The sequence below is a fragment of the Dermacentor silvarum genome, chromosome 1, assembly GCF_013339745.2.
Source record: "Dermacentor silvarum isolate Dsil-2018 chromosome 1, BIME_Dsil_1.4, whole genome shotgun sequence".
NCBI classification, from domain to species: Eukaryota; Metazoa; Arthropoda; class Arachnida; order Ixodida; family Ixodidae; genus Dermacentor; species Dermacentor silvarum.
In genome coordinates this window covers 432,646,775-432,662,085 of record NC_051154.1, presented here as the reverse complement: position 1 = coordinate 432,662,085, position 15,311 = coordinate 432,646,775, and the positions used below count along the sequence as shown (strand labels likewise).

The following is a 15,311-nucleotide window of genomic DNA, read 5'->3' as shown; positions in this document are numbered from 1 at the left end:
AGGGCAGACGATGGCGAAAAATTGTGGTCATACCGGTGAAAAATAAAGCGGACGGCTTTCTTTTGAACTGCTTCTAGTTTGATTATGTTGCTTTGCTTATGGGGCGACCACACTGTGGCGGCATAATTTATAATGGGGCGAACAAGTGTACGTTGTGCTGCCAAAAAAAAAACCGCCGCGGTGGCTCAGTCAGCTAAGGCGTTGCGCTGCTGAGCACGACATCGCGGGATCGAATTTCGATGGAGGCGAAATGCAAAAACGCCCGTGTGCTTGCGTTGTAGTGCACGTTAAAGAACCCCAGGTGGTCAAAATTAATCCGGAACCCTCCACTACGGCGTGCCTCATAATCAGAACGGGTTTTGGCACGTAAAACCCCAGAAAGAAGCTGCCGCCAAAAACATTGTCCCTAATCTTCTAAACATGGCACCTACGAACTTGGTTGCTGCTTCCGGCCTTTGTAGTTAAGCAAAGCATAGCCTAGGAGACTAAACAATGCTATGTGTACATCGGGAGGGGTGCTAATGAAGGCATCTTTGCGTTTTTTTTTCTTGACAGATAAGGTAGGTATAATAGTGCTAAGTCCCGTAGTGAACTATCTGGACCATACAATGCAATGTTGCTGCAAAATTTGAGGTAGAACAAAGCAACCCTAAGCGCAAAGTATTTCTTTTATGATTGTTAGCACGAGAGCGCACATCTGCGTAGCTTTAAGCAGTTTCAAATCTCGCTGGACTTATCTACTAGGCTTATCTGGAAAGTACGTACAAAAATAATATAGCACAAAAAACATTGTACAAAAACACTTATTTGTCGTTTTTCTTATTTTCCACAAATTTCTGACGGCTGTCTAAGTTGGCGCCGTCGTCTTCACACGATACCGTGTTATGGCTTTACATTTACTTTCCGAAATGGAGTTGGCTTTCTTTTCCCCTATTTTCTAAGACTATAATACGCTGCGTATGTTCCAGCTATGTTCTAAACCACGAGGTATTCCCAACTTTGCAAATTGTGGGATGGCTCAAGCCACAGATACTTCAAATTTCAATATGCCCACAGGGGATGTCGCCTTTGGTTTGCCCTTTTATGTATATATTGCCACGCGTGTTTTACATGTTCATCCCATAACCATCATCAGTTCGGGCACCCACTCTCAGACTGGGAGGATGTGAAAGACGACGTAAACGACGTTGGTTGTTGTGGCCGCTTCAGTAAAGGTGCCGTAGTGGGTATCCGCCAGGTGCCGTTCGCTGCTCGTGGACTTATCTGCCCTTTCCTCTCGCGACAATATTTCCCCTTTATGCCATTTCTTTAACGCATTAGAAACGATCGACCATTACTTACTGGACTGCCGGCGTTTCTCCTCCCTAAGAAAAAGAACATTGAAAATTGCAATGCGACATTTCGGCCTGCCATTGAACACTCTAGAACTGCTTTCTTTCGGAGCTTCTGTGCTTGGACACTCACACAGCAATGTATGCATCGCCATAGCGAAATTTATGCTTGAATCAAACCGATTTCATTGTTAAGCATATTATTCCATTTATCATTACCTTATTGCCTCTTGTACTCGCATCTATACTTTTTATATATTTATTGTCTACTGAATCGTCTTAGAATTTATTCGCTATAGTATATTTACCAAAATTACACATTTGCTAAATTTATTCACTTAGCACATATATAAAATCTACCCGACTCTTGGCCGATCCCCGCGAGTGGGTATGCGCCAAAGATGATAAGGTCATCATCATCATCATCAATATTTTTCTAGCTCTTACGACGGTAATCGAATCTCCCTAGGCCACACGTAAGCCGCTAGCATACATAGGCGATCGGGGCGCATTGGTCCTCGCGTCGACGCTTTGCGTGCTGGCAATGAATCAGAAACGACCCATGCGGGCCAGGAAACGCCTCTGCTGCCCGGCCGAACCGTTTGAGATTGCCAACGGCCAAGGTGGGTACTACGACGTGGCTGTATCACTGGCTTCCCGGTTTAGATGACCACGAATGATAGCTGCGCGGCTTGCATGTTTTGCCTGTCTCTCTTGTTTTCCCTACGACGATTGGCTTGGGCCTGTCGCCCGATTATGGCAAAATTTACAGAGTGCGAAATGAACCCGTGATCGCAGATGCGGCCGTGCTGCCAAGCCTACACGTCGACTTGCCGAGCCAGCGCGTCGCCGGAGAGACAAAGTCAGCGCTGCAGATGCTGCGCTCCTTATTCCCGTCGGACAAGTTCATGGCCGGCTTTCCAGCTATCGCCATGAGGCACCAGCTCTACGCCATGGTCCAGAACAGAGTAGACGTCGACAACGCGTTGGTAAGCCACCAGTCCCAGTCGATAGTGCTTGTGTAACGGCCGCCGTGACTGGAAGACACTCTCCTAAAGGTCTTATTTAACTCAAGCGGGCGGTGAAAAAGCAAAGGAAGTCATTTTGTCCAGAAGAAGCGCTGTCATGAAATTGCCTGCAGGTGAAATTGTTTAGATCATTCGTAGTAAGTACAGCACGATTTGGGGCATGCACTTAATGTAAGCAGTTACTAGCCAACAGTAACTTATATTTATGTTTTAGTACCACGGCTGCAGAGCACCATTGTCTGAACCCAGGTCACAGGTGGTGTTATGCTGTAGGGCACTTTGCCCAGCTGAGCCTCTGCAGCTCTTGTAAGACGTACTGCAACTCTACGCACAGTCTTTCTATTACAGCTGCGAATATGTTACAATACTTCATCTGAAACGGTGATCTTCACAATTGGCGTGCTTGCTCTTGGAAACCATGTGCCCTTACACCTAGAACATATCTGCTCATGTTACGTATGAAAAACATTCTGTTCCAAACACTTGTATTCTGCCGCACCTTCTTTTTTTATATTAATCTTTTTTTGGACAATAGGTAGCCTTTACATCGAGCATGTTTCGGTCCAGAAACTGTGCCATATGTGTTGAATTAGTGTCGCATTGAAGTTCATTTCGACTACATACGCATTCATTTAGGTAAGCATAGAAGTTAGAGTTCACTAATCTAAATGACCTGCTGAAACACGAGATGAGCTGAACGAGAACGGGACGGAGATCAACATGTCATACTCCACCAGTGCTGTTACATTTACTATTTTTAAGTCGCCATAGTGACTGAAAACCAGTGTTCATACATGTTCAAAGTGGCAGCCATACTGCAAAATGCCCAAATGGCTTGCCAGGTAGCTTCATGCCTCTAGCAAACGGTGGCGTTGGAAATTTGCACAAATGTGCATGGGTGCCTCGCACTATATCTATTAGCTGGAGGCAAGCTGTCATTGCAGCATGATGTGCCAATATGACGATGATAAAAATTTGGTCAACTTTAGGTTAAATCTGAGCCTTTTAGGCACAGTATGCCACGAAGTGAGCTGATCTGAAGAAGCTAATGGAAGCTTTACTATCGTAAGTTGACAAGTTAACATGCTGTATCAACCACAGAATAAAAGCTAATCTAACTCAATTAATAACATTCTTAATGAGAACTCATTCTGACTAGTGCAGAAAAAAGGTGTGTGTGTGTGTGTGTGTTCAGCTACAAAGAAAAGAAGCAACTTAACACTATTTATATTCCTTTATTAGAGAACAGTCAGTCATTAATTAGACTGTAAAGAGGCCAGTTGTAAAGCTCAGGCAAATCACTATCGTTGGAGCTGTCTGAACAGAGCAAGTCAAGTGTATTGGATTCAAGAAATTGACTGTCAAGGTCATCGCCTTCAGAGTCCAACATCTCCGCTGCAGCAGTTCTTAGTCTGGCTGTCATAAAGCCGTTAATGACAACTTGGCATGGTACAGTGAGCCATGTATCAATGACCTACTCGCAACCATTTTTCTGGACTGCACCGTCTCTTGCGTTGCGTATTATGCGTTCGCATATTTATATTCAACAACGTTTTGCAAATGTGCTCACAAATGCAAGCACTGAAACTAGCCACTTAAGCACTGCGAGCAGCATTCACTTGCGTATCGAGAACTGCCCGTATCAGCTGGAAATATTTCTTGGGTGCAGCAACAATCATTACGGAGCTAATTTTGGTATCTGATTTGTGATGTAATATCCGTGAACCATAGTCTGAGAAATATACTTGTGAATAATTAAGCTTGGAAGCATATTATATATTATTACCGAGGTAGCTTACAATCAGAGTGGCATATAACTCCGCAGTATGAAGTCATGTCGTGCATAAAAGTCCTCCAGGCTGGCTGTTCGCAAGTCACTTCAATGCCACTTCAAGTCTTATAGAGTTCATGTGGCAGTGAGCAAAGAGCGTATGGTTGTCTTTGCTGCATTTTACATATAATCTTCCTGATAGCCTTATTGCCATTTTGTACCACTATTTATCATTTTGCTCTAAGGGTGCCCATTTGCATATCCTGCGGTTATTCACCACTGCTGCCTGTTTGGGTTGCCTAACAGTCATAACTTCTTCAAGTATTAAGGGAATCATTATGGAGTTGTTTCCATAGCATATTGCTTGCTCCATGCAGCATGGTAGCCTTTTTTGTTTAATCGCCACAAGTTTACATTACAAAAACAGCGCACCAGCGGACAGAAGACTGACAGAAGATACAAACACAAGCACTGTTTTTGTCTTCTGTCATTCTTCGTTAGCTGGTACGTTGTTTTTAAAATGGATTCTCAACTAGCCCAGTCACACAACAATCAGGTGTGTTCCATGCGGGGCCACAGACAACTCACTTGTGACACGTGTATTATGTCTGCAGACAGAGATGACGGACCGTGGCGAGGTACGGATCTTCCAGTTGGGGCCGCACGAAACAGATGCAGCAGTGCTGTTTACAGAGGACTACCTCATTTATGTGCGGCAGCGGAGTGGACATAATCCAGCAGTAGGCAAGTGCTAGTTATTGTACAAGGTGTAACCTAGTATAATTGTGCATGTTTTTTAAGCCTTTCCATCATTTCATCAAGCTCATTTCAACATGGGCCACTTCTCTGTGTTTATGGGTCTGCGCATTATTGTAACCATGTCGCAAGCCTCCTTCCTTATGCACACTCAGTTTTTCAGTCATTTTAGAGACCACAGTTCTGTGCTCGTAGTCCTCAATTATTGACTTCTAAATGTCTGTGAACATTATATTTACTATACAGGTATAGCCTTAGCTGACACAGGAACCACTTAGCCAACATTGTAGCTAAATATGTGATCACTAGAGCAGCAACCCTTATTGCCTGTTCAAAGCTAAGTGTGTTACCGGTACATGCATCAGAAATACATCTTCTATTACACTTGTGTTCACGAGAGAATTTTATTTGCATAGTCACATGATCTGGATTGTCAGTAGCAACATGCTAATTGAATGCATAGAAGTGTTGTGATGCTTTTCGTAATGTTCATGCCTGTAGGAATGAATTTTGCGCATATTTTTGAACATGTAATGTGGCAGTGTTGCATGCTCATCATCCTTTAAAATGAACATCAACTGGCCTTGATAAATAAGGTTTTGGTTTAAGCTACTTGTATTGTAGAACAGGATGCTAAAGGCCCACTCTGCATTTCTTGTCAGCAGAGAAGTTCCTGGAAAAGGTTGTCATGCGATCCCAGAACATCAGCTGCAGCCACACTTCTTTGGCCATGGAGTACAGTCTGTGTGATAATGAAATCAGGTGAGCCTTCTTTCTGTTATTGGGATTTGCTCTGCTACCAGCAAGCAGTTGCTTTGTTTCTTAAAGTGCATGAGTAATTTGAATTGCTCACATTCCTGAGTGAAACGGCACCAATTCGCTTAACATAATTGAAAAAAATTCAAAGCCATTCCATTATGTGAAGATGGAAGACCAGCGAAGCTGTACTTGTTGATAACTATGCGGTATATATGGTTAATTGCTATATTGATTGAATAAAGACACATACGCTTCACTTCGTTCTCCTTCTCTGTCTTTTTTTTCTTTCTTTCTTTCTTCTCTCTGGCTCATACCCACATATCCAATGTGGGTATGCGCCACACGTTATTTTATTATCGGTAATCGTGACGTAACTGACGAGCATTTGATGTTATTGATGTCATGACCTATCAGCCATGTTAGTCATACATTCGTACCCTTCCATGCCAATTTTGGTATATACGAAGTGAACGAGACGCCACAAGGTGGCGCGACGCATCAGAATTGTTGTACACTATACTTTCGGTTTTGTACGGAAGCAATCTCCTGGAACCTAGCCTATAAGAGCTTCGCTGTTAGAAAGTTTACTTCGACTTAACACCGTAACAACAAAAGGGTATAGACGTTTCGCCGCCTATGCAAGTGGCATCTTCATTATGCACTGACACAAATGAGGGGAGGTCCCAGTCTACTAATCACGCAGGTCCTCAAGGACGTCCGGCAGGGAGCCACGGGGAGTGCGTTCACGAAACCTAAAGGCACCACCCCTGCAGACGATCAGAGCGGGGTCATATATAAAGTCCGAGGCGGCAGTTGTGACGCGACTTATATTGGCGAAACGGGCTGTAAAAGGGCAACGAGATTGAAAGAACAGAAAGGAGAGTTTGTCAAGGCTACCCATGCAATGCGTTCTAAGACGAAACTTGTCGAGCACTTCTGGACAAGAGCATAGTTTCGACCTTGACAATGCGACCACACTGACCCGAGAGCAAAATTGGGGAAAAAGAAAACTCCTGGCATCCTGTTTCAACAGTCGTAACGCATCGGCGTGTAACACTGACCGTGGCCCCTTGCCGGACGTTTATAAGGACGTGCGTGATAAGTAGACTGGGACCTCCCCTCATTTCTGTAAATGCATGCTGGAGATGCCCCTTGCTTAGGTGGTGAAACTTGTATGCCCTTTTGTTGTTAATGAGTTAAGTCGGAGTAAAACTTTTTTTTTCAATCATGAATTCACCCGGCTTTTGGAACATTTTTGCCTTTAGGGACAATTTATATAAATACCTAAAGGAAATGTTCATTTTTCATCTAAATGTGCAATATACTCGAGTATAAGCATATTCAACGAAACAGAACTAATGTTTTGCGGAAACTTCTTCAGCAGTGAGAGGGGACAAGACAAGGCAGAACACTGGAAGTGAACTTCACCCCAAGCCACTTGTTGCTTGGTTTAGAACTTGTAGAGACAGTTCTCATCCTATATGTGAACAATACGTGTACAACTCAGTTGCTTTACATTGCCCGTTTGATACCACTGCAGCTGGGGATCTTGCATTGGTCTGTCTCATCTGACAGTGCTTTCAAAAAGAAAGCGAGTTGTGTGCCAAACTACTTCCTCCTCACCATGTATTCTTGCTCTAAGCCAACAAATGATGCTAGCTGCCTGTCATTCAGTGTTGCTCGAAGACATTTAGCCAGAAACTCCATACTCACTACCGAAACTTGGCAAGGAAGAAATATTTTTCTGGTGTGTTGCCCATACCCAACACTCATCCATAAAGTCAACCATTTAAAGCCATTAATACAAGTTTGTGTGCAGGGATGGCCACAAGTCATCATCAATGGCCTATTTTTGTTCCCTGCAGTTTCAAAGCATCTCTCAGCGATATCCACAAGTAATCAGCATTTAACATTTATCTCTTTGTTATGTGACTGTGTGTGTTGACGATCCAGTCATCTGCAGACAAGACAACCTGTGTGCACAATGCTCTGTGCCCACATGATGCCGTTCAGCATTTGTTCCACTGCCATTGTCTGTAGAACAACCACACCATACAGGCAAAGCTTTAAGCGTGTATTGGATATTTGCTACTTTGCATAGTAAGTAGCAAACAGATCGCAAGGCACAGTAGATTACCCTTTTGCTTTAAAATGCATTGTTATTAGGCTTGGTATCGCTCAATCCTCTGGTGTCCAAGCATTGTTCAAGGTCAGTAAAAATGGATTTAATTGATGATGCAAACGTTTCCGGAAATGGCACTGCGAAACAGTGCAACATTGGCTTCCACAACTCTTTTTTAGTAACGACAAAGGTGATACATTGGTCATGGAAGGGCTTCGATAAGAGTTCGCACAATATGTAGACAAGTAGGTACATCTCGTTGGCATAATACGCATCCATAATAATCATCTAAATGTGCGTGAGCTTAAAATGTCGCACGGTGCAGTAGCTGCTGATGTCAGTGCAAATTGCAATAAATTGATAATCACATCAATTGTGTGATACAAGGAGCATTGCGGGAATAAAAATATCATTTTCTTTAGTCTGGCTAAACCAGGGTAAATCGAGAGGAAACCCAAAGCCTCTGTATCACACACAAGTACTGGAATGGCAGCAAAATCATTGCTGTTGTTTTACACCTTTGTCAGCATAGAAGGAAGCTGCAGCCTTTGGTGGCGTTTTGCTACAAAGTGTGGCCATGCAGTAAGGGTAGAAAATATATTACCTAGGCTACGGGATACTAACATGTCCTGAAGCTGGAAAAATTGCCACTTGTCATGTCTGGAAGTTCATGCCATCTATAGTTGCCTAATGGAGACCAAACAAATGCAACTTGATTGGTGCCCGGCTCGGTGGGTAAAAGATCCAGTAGACACTCAGACTGTAGACCTTCAAATGTGTCTTTTGTTTTGCTTGCCGTGCGGGGGAGCTTACACAGAAATTGGAGATTAGCAAACCATGCCATTTTGGCGGTATTGCAGGTTTCAAGTTGTTGAGCTGCCAGCGTACACTCAGCTACCTGGGCATGTAATCTTTGACAATTGCCATTGCATTGTCACCTGAGGACGACCCGTGTTCATTGTCCTTGGAGCTTCTTTGGCTTGACGGCCAAGTATTCCTCGAGTCTGTGCTTGCCTTCCTGATGGGACTCATTGCTTTGGGAGTAGATGATTCAACACTTGGTCTCAGTCACAGTGCATTGTAGAAAATCATGTCTTTCAGCGTCATGGTGTTGCACTAGATTCCTGTACGCCTCTTCCCGCTGCTTCCTGATATCCGAAGTTGGTTGTCTTCGTCCTCAAAAAGCAGACACTTTGTTGCAGCGCAACTCGTGCCACCAAGCGATATTTCATCACTTTTCACATTGATTCAATGCATACAAGCTGTTCAAATTGTGATTGGGGCATTGAAAAACAGCGAGATAATCCAGAGCAAGAGAGTCTGCGATGTTTTGCGCCATTTGTTTGCCTGCCCAACCGATATCTAGCAACACGATCATTGAGCAGTGTGCCATGTTCGGGCGCCATATTGACTTCAGATTATTAGCAATTATTTACGATACGGTAGTTATGAAACAGCCTCTAAATTTTGCAGCAATCATCTCAAGTTCTTTGACTCTCCGGATACGAAATCCTGCCTATGAAAATGATTTAGAGTGTATACAGAGTGTCCAATTGCAGCATAACACTATGAATCCAAACTAACGCTGCAACCATAGCCATGGAATGTTTTAGCATAGCATGATGCTCTGAAATGACGTGAAACCCGTGTGGGGGCAGCTGCAGATAAGGTAATGGACTAAGCTGCGCCTTGGATACGCTCTGGTGCCCTTGCCTAGGCCAACTACAGGTTGGCTTTTCTGAAGATCTAGGCTGCCTGTTCGCTCTATTTGGAGCATGGTTCCTATGCTAAAACTTGGGTGCTTTTGCAAGCTGACACATCACAAAAAAGCGTCACATTTTCTGCAACTGTAATACAGTTTTGCGTTAGTTTCTTGGCATTCAAACTAGGTATATTTCGTGGAAAATGTGTAGTCCTAAGCTGACTGTCCTCCACATATAGCAGTGAGTGATGATGCTCCCATGCCTGTCAACCCTCCCGAATTTTTGGTAATGTTTACAAATTTGGGCATGTTATAGAATTTTATGTTGCGTGATGTCTTACAAAAAAAATATATTTTATTTGCCAAGAAAGCTTAATGTGTTGATGGATGGGGTAGCGCAAGATTGCAAAAAATTAATGCAAAAAAAGAATTTTGTGGCACTGACAATGCCTACTTGAGGTCGTATAATGCAATAAGTCATATACCAGTAGAGTACTTCCATTGACCAAGATTATGTTGCTTGTCAAATCTCTGCTGTTCCAAGTTTGCTGCTGCTGGTCTGCCAAGTCTTGAAGTTAAATCAGCAATAAAGCGGGTATGCATGCGGGTTCGAAAAGGTGTGTTCTAAATAAAATTCTTAGCAATGCACGCCATACCCCCCTCCATTTGCGGTAATTTGCAAAATTTTAAATTTCGCATTATGGCAAGTATCTGCCCCCCCCCCTGCTATTTGTCATCTCATTAGCGTTAGTTTTTACCATAGTAGAACACAATGATTTCAAAGCATTGTTTTCTGAAAAGGAAGTTGGATGGAAAGTGCTTCAGCGGAAAAAAGAAAACCCTTAGCACCTGCCAAGAAAACACCCGTGTACTTAGATTTAGGTGCACGTTAAAGAACCCCAGGTGGTCCAAATTTCCGGAGTCCCCCACTACGGCGTGCCTCATAATCAGAACTGGTTTTGGCACGTAAAACCCCATAATCTAATCTGCTTTCACATCTTGTGAAACGTCTTTTGGTTATGTGCTTCTGGGCTGGCCCGTTCTTTACACTTGGGTCGTTTTTCTCGCTTTGCAGTGAACTGGAGCACTTGGGACTGCTGGTGCCACGTGGAATTGGCAGCGATGGCTACCACTGGTGGCTCGGCGTTCCTGGCGCAGTCTGCTTCCTGAGGACACTCGCCCGCGGCCGCGTTGCCCTCCTCCAGATGCTCCGAAGGTCCAAGCACCAAGAGCTGTCACGTGCCGAACTGGAAAGTCAGCGGTTACCCCGTGGGACCAAGCTGGCTATTGGGCATTTCATCTACGATGCCATAGGGGCCAACCTCGTGACTTGCGTGAAGACAACGTCTGGAGATGTGCTCAGGCTGAGGGAGTGAGGTGGAGAAGCCATGTACATAGTGCGACTGTGAACGCGTGTGTGTGTTTGTGTGTGTGTGCGTGCGTGCGTGTGTGTGTGTGTGTGTGTGTGCGTGCGTGCGTGCGTGCGTGTGTGCGTGTGTGTGTGTGTGTGTGTGTGTGTGTGTGTGTGGGTGTGTGCGTGTGTGTGTGTGTGGGTGCGTGCGTGTGTGTGTGTGTGTGTGTGTGTGTGTGTGTGTGTGTGTGTGTGTGTGTGTGTGTGTGTGTGTGTTCTATGCTTCCAACTACAATATACTCCCAACTAACTGTGCAGTTCTATGGCTCCCAATCGCCACGGTGTCAAAGGACGACAAGAAGTCTTCTAGGAATTTAATTCTGCCATAAAAAAAACCTTCCATTTGGGCACTAAGCTGTTCAGACTTTTTCTTTCCCTGAAACTAACCATTTCAAGTTTTTCCAGCTCCAAGAGCCTTTGCACACGAAATTGAACATCGAGACCAATAGATCTCATAAAGGTGACGTGTGATGTGGCTAGCAGTCAATGCAGCTATTTGTGGTGAGTTTTGTAGTAATGACTTTGTTTCCCACTTTGGAAAAGTAATCGAAAAAGAAGTACAGTATGCTCAGGAATGCACTGATATATAGTAGAAAAAAGTGTCTGGAAATTATATGCAGGCGCTGTACTTTTGTTAAGCACCAAACTTTTTTTTAAACAACGTTAAAGTTATTGCGTGGCCTCCGATACTTAACACTCAATGACGAAGGCCATGGGCGTCGAAAGCAATAAGCCGGAAGCACGTCATAAATGTTGCAATAATTCAACAAAATATGTTTAACTACATTAGAAAGGTAAATGATTTAAACAGATTTTACGTAGTATTATTGTCCAATTAGTCTCATTATAGTCGCCTGCCTGTTATACGTCACATTAAACGCGGCAATTGGAAGCAAGCGTATGCGGGCATGTGCGGTGCCGATGCTGTGACACTTCATTTCTTAATCGCACAATGCCTGCAGTGGTGTGAAGTCGTCCGCAGGCACATGCTTTTCAAGGTATGGCGACGGTTTGTTTTTATACTTGTATGCCGGCAGTAAGTGCTTCGCATGGGCCAGAAGAGCTGATGCACATGCATAGGCACAACGGTTTCGACGGTACCCTTAAAGGCATGTCGGTGATGTTTCCTGCCCGAATTGTATAAAACTGAGCCAATTGGTACATCGCTAAGACGAGGTTGAATAGCTGAACTGCAACCTGAAACAAATGGAGATAAGTGACGTTCTTGTCTGTCTGCCTTTGTCCAGTGCTTCCGTTCAGCTTCTCGTATACTCGTCGTGGTCTTCCTTGTACTCTGCTTATCGCGGTCAGCAGTTTTTCTGCACAACAGCGCAATAGTTTCAGTGGTTCTGGCACACATCTTTGATAGCGGTGTTCGATGTTGTGAGGCAGTGCCCATTCAAGCATTGCTTTTGTTCTGTCTGCCGGTTGAGTTCTTTTGTAGTTATATCATTCGGTCGCACGCGACGGCAACACATTGAAGCGGCGCCGCGCCGGCGTGCACAAGCCAGAGAGGAGGAAAGACTTACCGTGTGCCCATCCTTTCTTGCCCAATGAAAAGGTCTGCATAATGTCTAGTGTGCCATGTTCTTACAGAAGAACAAAGGACCACAATCTGGTGAGCCTGGTGAAAACCTATTGGAAGAATACGAAAAAAGGTTGTTTTTCTCAGGAAGAAGCGAACTACAATTCATTGTAGATTTATCAAATTTCGGCAAGTACGTAGGAGCGACAAATAATACTCTGAACACTTTTGTGTTGCTGATCAAGTAAATTAGTGCAATAATAGACACAAGAAAGGGAGACAAAGACAAGCGCTACTACTGTTTAATGGCAGGGAAGGATTCTATACTCGGCGACACCTTTTGATGAAAGCACTGTGGAAGCTACAGAGCCGAACCGCCTGCATGCGCGCGCGCCAGGAAATAGTACCTATTTTATATTCTGATTTATATTCTGAGAGTTACTTGGCCCGGATAAATAAAGCTTTCTTAATTATAAGTAAAGAACAAGTATGGGAAGCTGTTCATGGAAAAAAAGTTATCGTGCGCCTTATTTTTTTTTTCTTGGACGGCACCACGTTTTCCGCACCGCCTGCTGGTTGCTCTCGCAGTAAACATATGGCGTCCCCGGCGCCGGCGGTACCATGTGTTACAATGAAACAATGGCGTTTATTGACTCCGTACAGATCGCCAACATGGCGGCTTCTTCCTGCCACGTCCCAACGCCGAATGCCGGCTTCTGGCTCCGTGCGCCCCCTGGGGATCCAACTGGTCTTTCAGTGGTGGCGCTAGCTTCCGTCACAACACTCCGTCCGTCCCAAGCTTGAGTTACGGTGAATACCGTTGCACGGGTCGGCGCGTTCTGACAGACCGCCGAAGCACCGGTGTCTGGGAAACAGCTCGCGTGCCAGCAGAACTGGCACTTGCGTGGTCACTCGTTTCTGCTTGCCAAGGTAGCACGCTTGTCCGTGCGTCGCCTTCCAGAGTGGCAGAACGCCCTGTCATACCACGCACCGGTGTCTGGAAAACAGCTTCAGCGTCAGCAGGACTGGTCATTGCGTGGTCACTCGGTTCCACCGGCCTAGGTAGCATGCTTGTTTGTGCCTCACCCCCCAGAGTAGCAGTACGCACTGGCGTCGTTGCTTCTCTTTCGTCTAAAAATGGCTGCAAAATTGGCACTTGCATTTGCTGCCCATTGTCGCTGCCTCTTCCCGATGTGGGCGACTCCTCTGTGCCTTCGAGGCGGCGCCGCAGGTGGTCTGCATGTCGGTTCCACACTGTGCCATCTGCCAGCTTCACCTCAGTGGATGATGAGCTGGTGGCTCCTCCGACGACTGCTGGCACCCATCTGGGTCCTGGCCTGAAGTTTCTTGCCCAGACAGTGTCGCCAACCAGGGGAACTGGTTCTCTTCTGGCTGCAGAATCGCTGCGCACCTTCTGCTGTAACTGTCGGAATTGTACCTTGCTGCGCAAGTCTGGCTTCAGCAAATCTAACGCTGTCTTGAGCCGACGACCCATCAATAGTTCTGCCGGGGAACGACCGGTGAGGGAATGGGGTGTGCTTCTGTACGCTAACAAAATTCTAGCAACTCGACACTCAAATTTTCCAGGCTGCGTCTTCTTGAGTTTGTCTTTTACAGTTTGTACCACCCTCTCAGCGGCCCCATTGGATGCGGGATGGTATGGTGGGATCAAAATAGGACGCACCCCATTACGAGCCAAGAACGACTTGTAGGTTCCACTAGTGAAGGCAGGTCCACTGTCGCTCACGATTGTCTGGTAATCCATGGCAAGCAAAGATGTTGCGGAGGCATGCAATTGTCGACTCCGCCGACGGTGACGCCACTCGGACCACTTCCACCCATTTGTAGAATGCATCCACGAGTACTAAGAAGTACACACCTTGAAACGGCCCACCAAAATCGACGTGTAAACGAGACCACGCTCGCTCAGGGAACGGCCATGGCGCCTGCTGTATTGGCTTGGAAGCATTCCGATACACCTGGCAGACCTTGCACCTGCCCACCTTCGTAGCAATGTCCTCATCAATGCCTGGCCACCACACGTGACTACGGGCCACTAACTTCATTTTCTCAACTCCTGGATGGCTCTCATGCAAAAGGTCCAACACTGCCGCCCTTAGTGATACTGGAACAACCACCCGGCTCCCTCTTAGTACACAGCCCTCCATCACCGAGAATTCCTCCATTTGGTTTGCAAAAGGCCGCCACTCTTGCCCTGGTGGCAAGTGTTCTCCCGACCACAACGCCATACGCAAGGGAGCTAACACTGGGTCCTGATCGGTTGCAGACTCCACTACAGCTGCTGAGAGGACACCTGGGTATGCACCTTCCAACATGAACGCATCCTGAATTCTGGAATCCTCCAGTGGAGCCCTAGCAAGCGGCAGTCGACTCAAAGCGTCTGCATTTCCCAATCTCGCTCCTGGCCTGTTGCATAATCTGTAGTTGTAGCCGCTCAATGTCAGAGCCCACCAAAGCACTCTTGGGGAACTTTGAAGTGGTATGCGGCTCTCATGGCCGAACAGTCCCAGTAACGGTTTGTGATCGGTGAAAATCGAGAAGCCTGTGGCAGACCGCCACAGGCTTCTCCTTTCCAGACGGCATCCGATGTGCCAGTACCGCTCCAATGCCATAAGGTGATGCGTCACAACATAGTAATAGAGGTAACTTGGGGTCATAATAAACTAACACCTCTGCAGATGTCAGTAACTGCTTGCTTTGCGTAAATGCTGCTTCCTGTCTGGCCCCCCAGTGCCATGACGTGTCTTTTTTGAGCAACACGTGCAATGGGTGCAGCACCGTTGATAAGTTCGGCAGAAATCTTCGGTAAAAATTGAGGAGACCGAGGTAGCTCTGCAATTCCCGTGTGTCAGATGGGGCCGGTGCTCGTACGATGGCCTCGATCT

General features: G+C 45.7%; 2 protein-coding genes across 3 annotated transcripts in view; one reads left to right on the top strand and one right to left on the bottom strand.

Moving 5' to 3' along the window:
• The window catches only part of LOC119448384 (serine/threonine-protein kinase 19), a 72,079-nt gene extending 60,849 nt beyond the window's left edge, over positions 1 to 11,230 (top strand). The window contains exons 1-5 of one of the 2 annotated variants that reach the window (XM_037711716.2): positions 825 to 1,954; positions 2,130 to 2,320; positions 4,745 to 4,874; positions 5,552 to 5,648; positions 10,545 to 11,230. In XM_037711716.2, coding sequence (XP_037567644.2) covers positions 1,876 to 1,954; positions 2,130 to 2,320; positions 4,745 to 4,874; positions 5,552 to 5,648; positions 10,545 to 10,845 — 798 coding nt within the window. In that variant the 5' untranslated portion in view covers positions 825 to 1,875 and the 3' untranslated portion in view covers positions 10,846 to 11,230. Of the gene's footprint in view, positions 1 to 824; positions 1,955 to 2,129; positions 2,321 to 4,744; positions 4,875 to 5,551; positions 5,649 to 10,544 lie in introns of those variants that run through there. The other variant, XM_049660777.1, reaches the window with a different exon arrangement.
• Positions 11,231 to 14,123: 2,893 nt separating this feature from the next.
• LOC119448372 (uncharacterized) lies at positions 14,124 to 15,083 on the bottom strand. The gene has a single exon (XM_037711715.1). The coding sequence runs from the start codon at positions 15,081 to 15,083 to the stop codon at positions 14,124 to 14,126; it is 960 nt and encodes a 319-aa protein (XP_037567643.1).
• Positions 15,084 to 15,311: the final 228 nt, after the last annotated feature.